The sequence below is a fragment of the Callionymus lyra genome, chromosome 9 (assembly GCF_982586985.1).
Source record: "Callionymus lyra chromosome 9, fCalLyr1.hap1.1, whole genome shotgun sequence".
In the NCBI taxonomy this organism is placed as follows: domain Eukaryota; kingdom Metazoa; phylum Chordata; class Actinopteri; order Syngnathiformes; family Callionymidae; genus Callionymus; species Callionymus lyra.
In genome coordinates, this window is record NC_141826.1 from 23,681,328 (window position 1) to 23,698,566 (window position 17,239).

At 30.7% G+C, this 17,239-nt stretch overlaps 1 protein-coding gene across 2 annotated transcripts in view; it reads left to right on the forward strand.

The window, feature by feature from the left end:
• Positions 1-17,239, forward strand: part of dock2 (dedicator of cytokinesis 2) — a 171,403-nt gene that overhangs the window by 4,565 nt on the left and 149,599 nt on the right. For both annotated transcript variants that reach the window (XM_087799620.1, XM_087799621.1), the window contains exons 8-12: positions 2,703-2,860; positions 5,695-5,770; positions 5,942-6,074; positions 6,170-6,245; positions 16,237-16,313. In XM_087799620.1, the coding sequence (XP_087655746.1) occupies positions 2,703-2,860; positions 5,695-5,770; positions 5,942-6,074; positions 6,170-6,245; positions 16,237-16,313 (520 nt within the window). The remainder of the gene's footprint in view (positions 1-2,702; positions 2,861-5,694; positions 5,771-5,941; positions 6,075-6,169; positions 6,246-16,236; positions 16,314-17,239) is intronic.

Here is a 17,239-nt window from a genome sequence, read left to right on the forward strand (position 1 = left end):
CCGCCCTGTATGCACACCGCTGTAGTGGGCGGCAGCAGTCGATGCGGCGTCCATGGTTATACGTCTGTGCACTTAAATGACCAGAAAATTGAGTGTGGATCGATGAACACTTTCAACCCTCAACGTCCTCCATCTTAGTGACGTAGATGAAGCTAAACTGAAGCTAAACTGAAGCTAAACTGAAGCTAAACTGAAGCTAAACTGAAGCTAAACTGAAGCTAAACTGAAGCTAAACTGAAGCTAAACTGAAGCTACGTCACTGACGACGCGTCTTCGGAGCAGATACTGACGTAAATGTCTCGAGAAAACACTTATTTTACCACAAAACAACACAACAACAGTAATAACACAATAAAACACAACTTAATAACTTGTTTCTTTCGGTTAAAAGTGTTGTCAAGTGTCAGTGATAGAGTTTCAACAGCTGGTTACAATCAGTGTTAAAAAGTAGTAGAAGAAGAAACTGTCGAGTTATTTCCTGTTAGTGTGTTTGATTTGAGACAGTACTGCCCTGTCAAAATTAAGTAAGTGCACTAAGTACACTGTAAGACAGTGCACTTATGGAAGCAACAGAAAGAAAAGAAGGAAGGGACAAACAAAGGATTTAATAAAATGGAGAAAAAATTAATTAAACAAATATAAGGACATTCTAAAAAAAAAGAAGCTTCAATCTTAATTTGATTGTATATTATTTAAGTTTTTAATTTATTTATTAAACAAAAAAACTAACATTGAATAGTTCAATCCTAAATAAAATGCATACATCCATGAAATAAATTTAATTTTTATTAATATTTAATTTAGAAAACATGGTGTAAATGCACTTATGACGAATATAAACCTGATATCAATAAACATGACAATGATATTTATACGAGTTGAATTATTGTTATGATCCTAATAATTATTTTTATCGGGAACATTTTCTCGCATTATTCCGACCTCGTGTGTTCACACTGTTGCTGTGTCTCAAATCACATACTTCTCTTAGTATGCTAGAAGTTAGTATGCATCAGTTTAGTGTACATACTAACTAGTACGCAAATTCTCCACAGATAGTATGTCTCAAATCAAACTCGGAGATCACATGACAGCTTCTTCTTCTACTTCTATTTAACGATGTTTCAATCAGCTGTTTGAACGCTATCGCCACCTGCTGGCAGCACGTATTGCAACTTTGGAAAAAGAAATAAAGAAAAAATATGAGAATCTAAATAATCGCGAGATATTGAAGCTGGTATCAGCAGCGAAGACGTGTTTATCCTCCTACTGCTGAAAATACACCTGTAAGTATATGAATATATATGCATTTATATATGGCGTAACGTCCGTTTAAAACGTCACTAAGATGGCGGCTGTTTAGTGTGGTTAGTGTCCATCGAACCATGCTCAGTTTTGTGGGCGTGTTAGTACGCCAATTTAGTCGGTATGGCGCACTAAATTTCGCATACTAAGAATTGAGACGCACTAACGCACTAAAAATACTAACTTTTAGTACGCTAGTATGCGATTTGAGACACAGCATATGTCTCAAATCAAACTCTGCTGCTACGAACTAACAGGAAATGACGCGACAGCTTCTTCTTCTTCTACTACTATTCAACGATGGTTTCAACCAACTGTTCGCTATCGCCACCTGCTGGCAGCTCGTTTGCAAGTTTGGAAAAAGAAATAAAGAAAAAATATGAGAATCAAAATATTTGCGAGATATTTAAGCTGGTATCAGCAGCGAAGACGTGTTTATCCTCCTACTGCTGCTGAAAATACAGCTGTAAGTATATGTATATATATATATATATATATATATATGACGTAACTTCTGTTTACAACGTCTCTAAGATGGAGCCATTTAGTGTAGAAAGTGTCCATCGATCCATACTCGGTTTTGTGGCCGTTTTAGTGACAATCTAGTGTGTATGGCGCACTAAATTTCGCATACTAAGAATTGAGACGCACTTACCCACTTAAAATACTAACTTTGAGTACGCAAGAATGCGATTTGAGACAAAGCATTGCTGTGTCTCAAATCGCATACTACTCTTAGTATGCTAGAAGTTAGTATGCATCAGTTTAGTGTACATACTAACTAGTACGCAAATTCTCCACAGATAGTATGTCTCAAATCAAACTCTGCTGCTACACACTAACCAGAGATCACATGACAGCTTCTTCTTCTACTTCTATTTAACGATGTTTCAATCAGCTGTTTGAACGCTATCGCCACCTGCTGGCAGCACGTATTGCAAGTTTGGAAAAAGAAATAAAGAAAAAATATGAGAATCAAAATATTTGCGAGATATTTAAGCTGGTATCAGCACCGAAGACGTGTTTATCCTCCTACTGCTGCTGAAAATACAGCTGTAAGTATATGAATATATATATATATATATATATATATGTATATATATATATATGTGACGTAACTTCGTTTACAACGTCACTAAGATGGAGCTGTTTAGTGTAGAAAGTGTCCATCGATCCATACTCAGTTTTGTGGGTGTTTTAATGACAATCTAGTGTGTATGGCGCACTAAATTTCACATACTAAGAATTGAGACGCACTTACCCACTTAAAATACTAACTTTGAGTACGCAAGAATGCGATTTGGGACAAAGCAAGTGTCTCCTAAGACGGTTAAGTATAAAACGCTGTGGTTCGGCCTCTGGTCAAAAGAGCTAAAAACCACATCGATCCTCGTCAGTCCAACATCCAGACGGATCACAGCGGGATCTCGGCCCGGATCCAGTCCTCGCCGACCCACAGTCTCTACGTCTTCGTCCGGAACTTCGTGTGTCGCATCGAGGAGGACACGGAGCTCTTCATGTCCCTCTACGACCCCAACAAACAAGCCATCATCAGGTCAGAACCGTCGCTCCTTACGTCTATAGAAAGGTTTGTTTTTCCTCTCGATCCGATACGGAGTTAATCCGTTCTGGCGTCTATTGATGAAAGACGTTGTTATTGTTATTACTCATGGACGCTCGCAGGAATTCTCTTCCTCCTCGGTTTATGTTTCAAAGACTCCACAGTCGGTGATGAAACGTGACCCGATTAGAAGAAGAGAATTAGAGGTTGGAGCAAAAATGTAATTACCAGGACTGTAGACGTTGAGTGACGTGACCGCGGCGCTGCTCGCTCTGCTAATGCTAAACCCTGTCACTCACTGTCGGGCTCGTCAATATCTTGGTGGGGAGTTAGAATCTGGATCCGCACCTCGACACTTTCCCTCAAGTTCCCCACTGTCATGGCAACTTCGACGTGTTTTTACCTGCTCTTTAAACATGTGTCTGTACTTCTGAAGAACTAGCTGACGTACCTGTTGTTGCCATGTAAGTAAGTAATATCTATAGAGCCTGTTTCTAGACCAGGGTCACAAAGCGCTTAAACAATCAAAACAATACTCAATAAAATATATCGTATTTTCCGGACTATAAGTCGCTCCGGAGAACAAGTCGCTCCAGCCATAAAATGCATAATAAAGAAGGAAAAAACGTATATAAGTCGCACTGGAGTATAAGTCGCATTTTTGGGGGAAATTGATTTGATAAAATCCAACACCAAGAACAGACATGTCATCTTGAAAGACAATTTAAAATAAAAATAGAATAGAGGCAACAACAGGCTGAATAATTGTACGTTACGTTACATGACACGACTGAGAACCTGGTATGTTAACGTAACATATTAAGAGTTATTCACATAACTATAGCATAAATAACTAACAAGTTTACCAAACCATCCGTGTAACTCCAAATAACTCAAATCCAATGAAATCTTCATCGGTGTCACTTTTAAACAACTAACTAACTCCGGAGGTAGAAGATGCGGCGCTTCCTCTTCTACGTGGAAATCATCAACACAGGCCTAGAGCGCCCTCTTGTGGTTTAGTGTGAAAATAACATGTGAAATGATATTATGGTAATAATGTGTTAATAATTTCACACATATGTCGCTCCAGAGTATAAGTCTGCGCCTTATAGTCCGGAAAATACGATACTTAAAAGGTCCAGATATCTCCGAGACATACACAGGAGTCTCAGAGAATCAAGGAAAAACACAAATAAAAGTGTCTTCAGATGTTTCTTGAAGGAGTCAGTAGATCATCAAACACAGATGTTTCTTGAAGGAGTCAGTAGATCATCAAACACAGATGTTTCTTGAAGGAGTCAGTAGATCATCAAACACAGATGTTTCTTGAAGGAGTCAGTAGATCATCAAACACAGATGTTTCTTGAAGGAGTCAGTAGATCATCAAACACAGATGTTTCTTGAAGGAGTCAGTAGATCATCAAACACAGATGTTTCTTGAAGGAGTCAGTAGATCATCAAACACATAGATGGTTCCAAAGCTTAGGAGCAACAGTCTCCTCTGGTCCTGAAGTTCAGGAACCATCAGTAGATTTTGATCCACAGACCTCAGAGCCCGAGCTGGGGTGTAAGTCTGGATCAGATCACTGATGGAAGGTCTGACCATGAATAGATCTGAAAGTAAGAACCAGAATTTTAAAGTTGATCCTGAAAGAAACTGGCAGCCAGTGAAGAGTTTGAAGGAGAAATGTGAGTTCTTCTACTAGAGCGGCTCTGAATTCTGGCTGCAGAGTTTTGTATGAAGTGCAGGCGAGACACATCCTTCTGGTTTAGATGTTAGGTCGGGTATGTTTGTTTGCTCCATTGAAGAAAAAAATTATGAAATGATTTTGACTGAAAATGACAAAAATAATACATTGAAGTCAAATATATAATACTTTAACTGAAGATGACAAACTGATGTTTAAAAAAAGGATAAGAATATAAATATTCTTTAACTGAAAATGAGAGTTTAATATAAATGATGAAATGAAAAGTAAACTGAAAAAAAAAGAGGGGGAGGATGGAAGAGAATACGGTTAAGATGGATTATGCAAATGAAAATTTCTGATTAAAAACTGAAATTATAGATATTGTCCTTATTTAATATGTATGAAATATGCTTTAATATAAATGCTTTAATATAAATAAAATTGAACCGATTTGAACTTTGAATAAAATCTCGGTTCAAGATCTGTTTCTTTCCATCTGCTGTCGAGATAATGAACATGATTTAATTATTTTAATTAATTATTCCTTATTTCATTTTCTTATTCGTCTTATTTAATGTATCATATTTTTTTTTATATTTTATTAATCTCTTTTCATTTCTTGTATATTATTTCATTGTTTTATTCTGTATTGTCACCACAAAAAAACCCTGTGTAGTGTTTACATAAACATTGAAATTTGCATCCGACTCTTTTCATCCCCTTATTTTTAAGCATTTGTTCTATTTGTAAACATTGAAGTATTAAGTTAGTATTTAATTATATGTTAGTATTAAAATAATTTGATGGATTGCAACTCCCTAAACTAGTCATTATTACAGTTTTTTTCACAGTTCCTACGGCAACAGTCTGTTTAAAAAGACGTTTAAACCTAATACGTTTATTTTTATTATTATTTTCACTAAACCAATAGATCACGTGCATCGATCATAATGATTTAAAACATATCATAAGTAAATAATAAAAAATATAAAGATTTGATATTTTTATTTAAAGTAAAAACATGTTTTAATTTGATGTAAAACCTGATAATTTAGCAGGAAACGTTTGTTTAAATGCGAATAATATATTTATAAATTGAAAAATGAACAAAGAAATGTACCTTCCTTGTTGCAGCGAAAACTATCTTGTTCGTTGGGGCGGGAAAGACGTTCCTATCGACATGCTGAACAACTTGAAGGTTGTCTTTACGGTAAGCGAACACGCGGTGGCGCTAGAGTTCCATCTTTAGCTTCTTCAAAAACGTCACCCTGGAAATATGTTTCTTCCAATATTAACAATGATAAAATTGATTGTTGGATATGGATTTTCCCAGTTTGTGTGAGTTTTAAATCCTGTTTCTTTCCTCTCCTCCCTGGACCAGGACTTGGGCAACAAGGACTTGAGTCGCGAGAAGATTTATCTGATCTGTCAGATCGTTCGCTCGGGTCGCATGGATCTGAAGGAGAACCACAAAAAGTGCACTCAGGGTCTGAGGAGGCCGTTCGGGGTCGCAGGTCGTGAATTATTATTTTTTTAATCGCCACAATGAGTCTTGATTTAATTGATGTCAAATGTTAATGACCTTGACGTGTGTCACTTTGATTGACAGTCATGGACATCAGTGACATCATCAAGGGCAAGATGGAATGTGATGAAGAGAAGCAGTATTTCATCCCCTTCTTCCCGTAAGTCTGTTTTTTTTTCGTTTTAAATCGCTCATTCTAGATACAATCATGATTTTAAAGTAGCGAAATAAAACTTTTAGGGCCTAAAATTTTAAACCCAGAGGGTGGTTTTGGTTATTTATTCCATAAAAAGTGTTATTTTTTTCCTGACTTTTTCTTTCTGTGAAGAACCCAGGAAGGGTAGGGCTTGACGATATTGGAAATAAGTGCGACATTCGATATTGGTGTCTGGAATTGCAATATTGATATTAATGCGATATTGTTTTCTTTCACCTAAAAATGTAGCCGCGTGCACGCACCCACGAGTACTGTAGTGGAGGTCCGGGGGGGGGGAGGGAAAACAATGAGATATTTCCCTTTCATTTATTTCCGCGCTTCTGTGTCGACATGATCGTAGAAAAATATCACTTATATATGTATCACTTATATATGTATCACTTATATATGTATCACTTATATATGTATCACTTATATATGTATCGCTTATATATGTATCGCTTATATATGTATCACTTATATATGTATCACTTATATATGTATCACTTATATATGTATCACTTATATATGTATCACTTATATATGTATCACTTATATATGTATCGCTTATATATGTATCACTTATATATGTATCGCTTATATATGTATCGCTTATATATGTATCACTTATATATGTATCACTTATATATGTATCACTTATATATGTATCACTTATATATGTATCACTTATATATGTATCACTTATATATGTATCGCTTATATATGTATCACTTATATATGTATCGCTTATATATGTATCGCTTATATATGTATCGCTTATATATGTATCGCTTATATATGTATCGCTTATAAATGTATCGCTTATATATGTATCACTTATATATGTATCGCTTATATATGTATCACTTATATATGTATCGCTTATATATGTATCGCTTATATATGTATCGCTTATATATGTATCACTTATATATGTATCACTTATATATGTATCGCTTATATATGTATCACTCATATATGTATCACTTATATATGTATCACTTATATATGTATCACTTATATATGTATCACTTATATATGTATCGCTTATATATGTATCGCTTATATATGTATCGCTTATATATGTATCGCTTATATATGTATCACTTATATATGTATCACTTATATATGTATCACTTATAACGCTCAGTCTCGCGGGACTTGCATCGGTTTCCCACCAAACTGAGTGACATCAGAGAGGAGCCGCCGGCGCGTCGCGATATAATAATCTCTATTTATATAGCGCCTTTCTAGACCACGGTCACAAAGCGCTTTGACAGCCATTCACACATACTGATGGGAGTAGGCTGCACCACATAACACTTTATAAATGACGCTAACAACTTAGCTCGTTAGCATACGGTGAAGACGGACAGGTTTGTTTGGAAGTTCACGATCTTATCAGAAAACAACTGAGACGAGATGAAAAGTTCTTACGATATGTTGCTTTAAGAAAGGAGGTTGAAAGAGACGAGTGACTGGATCACTAGTGTTTGACTAGATCAGAAGTTAGTATTACTTCACTGGATCACTAGTGTTTGACTAGATCATAAGTTAGTATTACTTCACTGGATCACTAGTGTTTGTCTAGATCATAAGTTAGTATTACTTCACTGGATCACTAGTGTTTGACTAGATCAGAAGTTAGTATTACTTCACTGGATCACTAGTGTTTGACTAGATCATAAGTTAGTATTACTTCACTGGATCACTAGTGGTTGACTAGATCATAAGTTAGTATTACTTCACTGGATCACTAGTGTTTGTCTAGATCATAAGTTAGTATTACTTCACTGGATCACTAGTGTTTGACTAGATCAGAAGTTAGTATTACTTCACTGGATCACTAGTGTTTGACTAGATCATAAGTTAGTATTACTTCACTGGATCACTAGTGTTTGACTAGATCAAAAGTTAGTATTACTTCCGTGGATATACTGAGCTGCGATACATCAGCAAGACGCGTCGCCATAGCAACCTAGCCTAGCAAGCTGCGCCGCACAGTTCACAGACGGACGGAGACGTAAACAACAAGGAGACATAGAAGTACAAATTGACAACTTTACAGAACGCGACACTGATTGGTCGAAGTGCGGATTTAAAAAATGCTTGATTTAGTCTGTCTTAACCGTGTGCTAACAAGCTAAGTTGTTAGCGTCATTTATAAAGTGTTATGTGTGCGCGTACAAGAAGGTGGATTTATTATTGATTTGGTGATATCGCGACGCGCCGGCGGCTCCTCTCTGAGGTCGCTCAGTTTTCGCGTGTTTTCGATATGCATATCGCACGGGCCAATATCGCGATATCGATATTTTTTCGATATATCGTGCAGCCTTAGTTATTTGGTTATGCGTGACTTCCTGGAAATACAGTTGTACGTTTAGGGATCGTCAAGCTTTTACTGTTACAAAGAAGGGAAAAAGGAAAAAGTTTGTGGACCACTGTTCCACATTGAAAAAAAACTTTATTGCACACTTTGAATGACGGCGAGCAGCAAAGGTCGTCGACGTCGGCCTGAACAATGCTTACATTTTCCGCAGCCTGGGGTTTGTAGCTTGTTAATGAAACTCCTGGAACTACTTAATGAAAAGTGAAACCAAGTCTGTCGGGAGGAGAGACCGGAGGCTCCTGAGCTCCTGAAATATTTAAGATTTAATTCGCAGCCACGACTTCGAGAGCCTCTCGCTCTTCCTGCCGTCCCACGATCCACGAACGGCTGATGGTGTGCAGATACGGCGCCGGATCAGCGCCAGGAGAGGGAGTAACACTCGGCGACGCTGCCAAGGCTTGCGTTCTGTGATGTTCACTCGCTGCGGAGTCCTTCGTAATCTGCTCGTGTCTCGCAGCAGTCGGTGAAGCACCAGGGTTAATCTTGGAGGCGGCGTTTGAGTTCTGGAATAATGGCGTCGATAACCTCGCCGTCCTTAGATCAGTTCTACTGAACACACGGTTCTGGGGTCGGTCCTTAAACGGGTTTATACTGGACCTGGAGGGGTCGTCTCTCTCTAATGGTGGTTGCAGACCTGCGCTCTCAGGCCCCTCCACCTGCTCCCTCAAGCCCCTACTTTGCAGAAAGCAACGTTACTAGTAACTTCGAGCGCAATTTAAAACATTATTTATTCTATTTATATATATATACTGTATATTTTACTTTTTTTTAAACTTATTTATATTATATTTTTACTTTTTACATGCAATATTTAAATCATTTATTTATTCTGTTAATATTATATTGCACTGTTTATAACTTATTTATATTATATTTATATTTTTACATGCAATATTTAAAACTTTTATTTATTCTTTTTATATTATATTGCACTGTTCATAACTTATTTATAATTTTACTCTTTATATGCAATATTTAAAACATTTATTTATTCTGTTTATAACTTATTTATATTATATTTTTATTTTTACTTTTTACATGCAATATTTAAAACATTTATTTATTCTTTTTATATTATATTGCACTGTTCATAACTTATTTATATTAAATTTATATTTTTACATGCAATATTTAAAACATTTATTTATTCTGTTTATATTATATTGCACCGTTTATAACTTATTAATATTATATTTTATTTTTTACATGCAATATTTAAAACATTTATTTATTCTGTTTATATTATATTGCACTGTTTATAACTTATTTATATTATATTTATATTTTATATATGCAATTTAAAACATTTATTTATTCTGTTTATATTATATTGCACTGTTTATAACTTATTAATATTATATTTGTATTTTTATATGCAATATTTACAACATTTATTTATTCTGTTTATATTATATTGCACTGTTTATAACTTATTAATATTATATTAATATTTTTTTATATGCAATATTTAAAACATTTATTTATTCTGTTTATATTATATTGCACTGTTTATAACTTATTAATATTATATTAATATTTTTTTATATGCAATATTTAAAACATTTATTTATTCTGTTTATATTATATTGCACTGTTCATAACTAATTCATATTATATTTATATTTTTATATGCAATATTTACAACATTTATTTATTCTGTTTATATTATATTGCACTGTTTATAACTTATTAATATTATATTAATATTTTTTTATATGCAATATTTAAAACATTTATTTATTCTGTTTATATTATATTGCACTGTTCATAACTTATTAATATTATATTAATATTTTTTTTATATGCAATATTTAAAACATTTATTTATTCTGTTTATATTATATTGCACTGTTCATAACTAATTAATATTATATTTATATTTTTATATGCAATATTTAAAACATTTATTTATTCTGTTTATATTATATTGCACTGTTTATAACTTAATAATATTATATTTATATTTTTTTTTATGCAATATTTAAAACATTTATTTGTTATGTTTATATTATATTGCACTGTTTATAACTTATTAATATTATATTAATATTTTTTTATATGCAATATTTAAAACATTTATTTATTCTGTTTATATTATATTGCACTGTTCATAACTTATTAATATTATATTTATATTTTTATATGCAATATTTAAAACATTTATTTGTTCTGTTTATATTATATTGCACTGTTTATAACTTATTAATATTATATTTATATTTTTATATGCAATATTTAAAACATTTATTTATTCTGTTTATATTATATTGCACTGTTTATAACTTATTAATATTATATTTATTTTTTATATGCAATATTTAAAACATTTATTTATTCTGTTTATATTATATTGCACTGTTTATAACTTAATAATATTATATTTATATTTTTATATGCAATATTTAAAACATTTATTTGTTCTGTTTATATTATATTGCACTGTTCATAACTTATTAATATTATATTAATATTTTTTATATGCAATATTTAAAACATTTATTTGTTCTGTTTATATTATATTGCACTGTTTATAACTTATTAATATTATATTAATATTTTTTATATGCAATATTTAAAACATTTATTTATTCTGTTTATATTATATTGCACTGTTCATAACTTATTAATATTATATTTATATTTTTATATGCAATATTTAAAACATGTATTTGTTCTGTTTATATTATATTGCACTGTTCATAACTTATTAATATTATATTTATATTTTTATATGCAATATTTAAAACATTTATTTATTCTGTTTATATTATATTGCACTGTTTATAACTTAATAATATTATATTTATATTTTTTTTTATGCAATATTTAAAACATTTATTTGTTATGTTTATATTATATTGCACTGTTTATAACTTATTAATATTATATTAATATTTTTTTATATGCAATATTTAAAACATTTATTTATTCTGTTTATATTATATTGCACTGTTCATAACTTATTAATATTATATTTATATTTTTATATGCAATATTTAAAACATTTATTTGTTCTGTTTATATTATATTGCACTGTTTATAACTTATTAATATTATATTTATATTTTTATATGCAATATTTAAAACATTTATTTATTCTGTTTATATTATATTGCACTGTTTATAACTTATTAATATTATATTTATTTTTTATATGCAATATTTAAAACATTTATTTATTCTGTTTATATTATATTGCACTGTTTATAACTTAATAATATTATATTTATATTTTTATATGCAATATTTAAAACATTTATTTGTTCTGTTTATATTATATTGCACTGTTCATAACTTATTAATATTATATTAATATTTTTTATATGCAATATTTAAAACATTTATTTGTTCTGTTTATATTATATTGCACTGTTTATAACTTATTAATATTATATTAATATTTTTTATATGCAATATTTAAAACATTTATTTATTCTGTTTATATTATATTGCACTGTTCATAACTTATTAATATTATATTTATATTTTTATATGCAATATTTAAAACATGTATTTGTTCTGTTTATATTATATTGCACTGTTCATAACTTATTAATATTATATTTATATTTTTATATGCAATATTTAAAACATTTATTTATTCTGTTTATATTATATTGCACTGTTTATAACTTATTAATATTATATTTATATTTTTATATGCAATATTTAAAACATTTATTTATTCTGTTTATATTATATTGCACTGTTTATAACTTATTAATATTATATTTATTTTTTATATGCAATATTTAAAACATTTATTTATTCTGTTTATATTATATTGCACTGTTTATAACTTAATAATATTATATTTATATTTTTTATATGCAATATTTAAAACATTTATTTGTTCTGTTTATATTATATTGCACTGTTTATAACTTATTAATATTATATTAATATTTTTTTATATGCAATATTTAAAACATTTATTTATTCTGTTTATATTATATTGCACTGTTTATAACTTATTAATATTATATTTATTTTTTATATGCAATATTTAAAACATTTATTTATTCTGTTTATATTATATTGCACTGTTTATAACTTATGTATATTATATTTATATTTTTTATATGCAATATTTAAAACATTTATTTGTTCTGTTTATATTATATTGCACTGTTTATAACTTATTAATATTATATTAATATTTTTTTATATGCAATATTTAAAACATTTATTTATTCTGTTTATATTATATTGCACTGTTCATAACTTATTAATATTATATTTATATTTTTATATGCAATATTTAAAACATTTATTTATTCTGTTTATATTATATTGCACTGTTTATAACTTATTAATATTATATTTATATTTTTATATGCAATATTTAAAACATTTATTTATTCTGTTTATATTATATTGCACTGTTTATAACTTATTAATATTATATTCATATTTTTTTATATGCAATATTTAAAACATTTTATTCTGTTTATATTATATTGCACTGTTTATAACTTATATTATATTTATATTTTTTCTACGCAATATTTAAAACATTTATTTATTCTGTTTATATTATATTTCACTGTTTATAACTTATTAATATTATATTTTTATTTTTATATGCAATATCTAAAACATTTATTTATTCTGTTCATATTATATTGCACTGTTTATAACTTATTAATATTATATTTATATTTTTATATGCAATATCTAAAACATTTATTTATTCTGTTCATATTATATTGCACTGTTTATAATTTATAAATATTATATTAATATTTTTTATATGCAATATTTAAAACATTAATTTCTTCTGTTTATATTATATTGCACTGTTTATCACTTAATAATATTTATATTTATGCATTCACTCTATGCTGTTGTTTTTTAAACGGTTGCCAAGCAACGAAATTTCGTTGCCAGTTTTTCACTGCCGTGTTCTTCTGTGAAGTGACGATAAAGAAAGTCTAAAGTATAAACTAACTCACCTCAGTTAACATCCTTGTTCGCTGCTAACACAAGTTCATGCTCACGTAGACACAAAGTTCACAAGCGAGTGATGGAAAAGACGTATTCGCTCGATTTAACTAAACGCTAACTTCATGAGTTGTCGCCTTCTGTTCTGGTTTCTTTGTCTTTTGTTGTTAAAAAAAAGTCATTATTTACGGTATTTATTTTAAAACGGTGGTAAATGCCAAGGGGTCAGATGTCTCTCGATCTTTGACGTCTGAAGGTCAAACACAGCATGAAAAACAACAAAACCTCCAGGAAGCTCAAAACAAACCTCAAGTTCAGAACGTCATGCTGAGATTTCTCTCCTTCAGAACCTCTTATACGTGAGGTGTTTAGAGTTTAGGAACTGGTGTCATAACTCGGCTGAATGTTTTCTTTTCACTCTGGGTAACACTTTTTGAACGACATCCCAAAACCTCATTCAATTTGACGGAGAGCCACAAACGCGTTCTGACAAGGTCGCTGTTGAGGATTGTTACGAGTTCCACTTGTCCAACTCCTGGGGAGTGATTTGATGTTTTATGTGGTCGGTTCCAAACTATAATAGATGCATGTTCTTGTTCATGACCTGTAACTTTGCCAGTGTTTAAACTGCCAACAACAAGAATAACAAGCCAAGAAATGATGCTTATCTTGGCCAACAGTTGCACAGAGACGTCCTAAGAGTTGAAATGATCCTGAAGGAAAGGAATTTGCTCGTGAGATTTTGAAGACAAACACAGATATAATTAAGTTGGATTCTAGGGTTGATAAAATATTGATATCTTATCGATATTTGAAGCACTTTATTGATTCTTTAAATTAACAATTCACTTAAATATTCACTTGATTAGTGATATAACAGATGTGTGTTTACTGTGTTGTGACGGTTTTCATGCATTTACATTCTTTAAAAAAAGCTTTTTTCCTACAATATTGTGATATATATCTATATATATATATATATATCGTATCGTGACGCGTATCGTTTGGCTAGATTCTGACCGATACACACCTCTGATGGTTTGACCCTCCAAGAATCCAGTAATAATATCACCATCAGACTCGTTCTTGCTCTATTACAGAAGGTTTGTTAATGTACATTTAGTTTGACCCATGACTTGGACTAAAATCGAGTGTTTATTAGTGTTTATTAGAGTGTTTATTTGAGTGTTTATTAGAGTGTTTAATAAACGCTAATAAACACTAATGACTCAGACTAAAATCGAGTGTTTATTAGAGTGTTTATTAGAGCGTTTATTAGTGTTTATTAGAGTGTTTATTAGAGTGTTTAATAAACGCTAATAAACACTAATGACTCAGACTAAAATCGAGTGTTTATTAGAGTGTTTATTAGCGTTTATTAGAGTGTTTATTAGAGTGTTTATTAGAGTGTTTATTATAGTGTTTATTAGAGTGTTTAGTGTTTATTAGAATGTTTATTAGAGTGTTTATTAGTGATTATTAGAGTGTTTATTAGTGTTTATTACAGTGGTTTTTTAAGCGTTTGTTAGTGTTTATTAGTGTTTGTTAGAGTGTTTAGTGTTTGTTAGATTGTTTATTAGTGTTTATTAGAGTGTTTAGTGTTTATTAGAGTGTTTATTAGATTGTTTATTAGAGTGTTTGTTAGAGTGTTTAGTGTTTATTAGAGTTTCTATTAGAGTGTTTATTAGTGTTTAGTGTTTATTAGAGTGTTTATTAGTGTTTATTAGAGTGTTTATTAGAGTGTTTTTTTAGTGTTTGTTAGTGTTTATTAGTGTTTATTAGAGTGTTTTTTTTAGTGTTTGTTAGAGTGTTTAATGTTTATTAGAGTATTTAGTGTTTATTAGAGTGTTTAGTGTTTATTAGAGTGTTTATTAGAGTGTTTATTAAAGTGTTTATAAGAGTATTTATTAGAGTGTTTAGTGTTTATTAGAGTGTTTGGTGTTTATTAGAGTGTTTAGTGTTTATTAGAGTGTTTATTAGAGTGTTTATTAAAGTGTTTATTAGAGTGTTTATAAGAGTGTTTATTAGAGTGTTTAATGTTTATTAGAGTGTTTAGTGTTTATTAGAGTGTTTATTAAAGTGTTTATTAGAGTGTTTATAAGAGTGTTTATTAGAGTGTTTAATGTTTATTAGAGTGTTTAGTGTTTATTAGAGTGTTTATAAGAGTGTTTATTAGAGTGTTTAGTGTTTATTAGAGTGTTTATAAGAGTGTTTATTAGAGTGTTTAGTGTTTATTAGAGTGTTTATAAGAGTGTTTATTAGAGTGTTTAATGTTTATTAGAGTGTTTAGTGTTTATTAGAGTGTTTATTAGAGTGTTTATTAGAGTGTTTATTAGAGTGTTTAATGTTTATTAGTGTTTAGTGTTTATAAGAGTGTTTATTAGAGTGTTTATTAGAGTGTTTAATGTTTATTAGAGTGTTTAGTGTTTATAAGAGTGTTTATTAGAGTGTTTATTAGTGTTTAATAGAGCTGGTCTACCCTAAAACAAAACTGACAAGGATCAGGGTCTTCATACATTAGGTATTGATTTGTCTGCCGCTGAAAGGCACTCTTTAGTTTCATGTGTATTTTCTTTAGAGAGAAATTAATCCCAATATCGTTGCTTCTCTCTTCCGCCGCAGGGTCGTAGCGGAGAACGACTTCCTCCACACTTTGCTGAACAAAGTAACAGCCTTCCGTGGAGACAGCGGGGGCCAAGGTACTGTGTGGGCTTTTCATATCTGCAGCCCTCTTCACACCCGGCTTGTTCCCGGTCGGCTCAAACGACCCTGGACGCCTCCTCTCCTTCTTCCGCCGCTGAAAACCATAATCCTGACGGATCGTTAACGTCCGCCAGCGAATGTTTTCTACGACCTGCCCTTAGCTTCACCCTCCTCGCCACACTCGGCGCCCGCCGGTGTCTGAAGCCGGCGCCGGCGGCTCCTACAAGTGATACCGTCTCGTAACGACGGCGAGCGGCTGTCACTTCGTGTAGCTTTTATCTCAACCTTGGAGGCGCCCTGGCGTAACCTAGATATATAGAAGAATCACCTGAACACACAGATATGATGAGGGCAGCAGACGACACAGCGTTTTATGTTCCTGACTTTAATGGACTCTTATCTCAAAGTTCTGACAAAAACGGGTCACGGAATTAAGTCGCCCTGGTTTATGTTGAACTGAATAATCATTTTTCTAAGCAGGGAAAACTTTTATTGCTAGTATTGTAAAAACAAACTAAAAATAATGAATGAAAAAATATAAATCAAGTAAAACATACAATGATTTTCTTAGTAGAAATTAATACACAAGGTTTGTTGTGGTGTTTTGTTTACAATATAATATAGAATGGGTAAAATAAATATGAATAAAATATAATAATTTGCATAGGATACATTAAAGAAGTCATGGGGGTGGAAAGATGAATCACAAAAATACAATCTAAACATTTATTTACTTCAATTAATTCAAAATACATGTATCATATATTTTAAATTGTATATATATATATATATATATATTTATATAGAGGGAGAGAAAGTAAATATTGTTTTAATTTAATATTTTCTTTAATACATGTATCATGTATTTAAAATGATACAAATATGTAGAAAGAGAGTAAATATTGTTTTAACTCAGTTTATA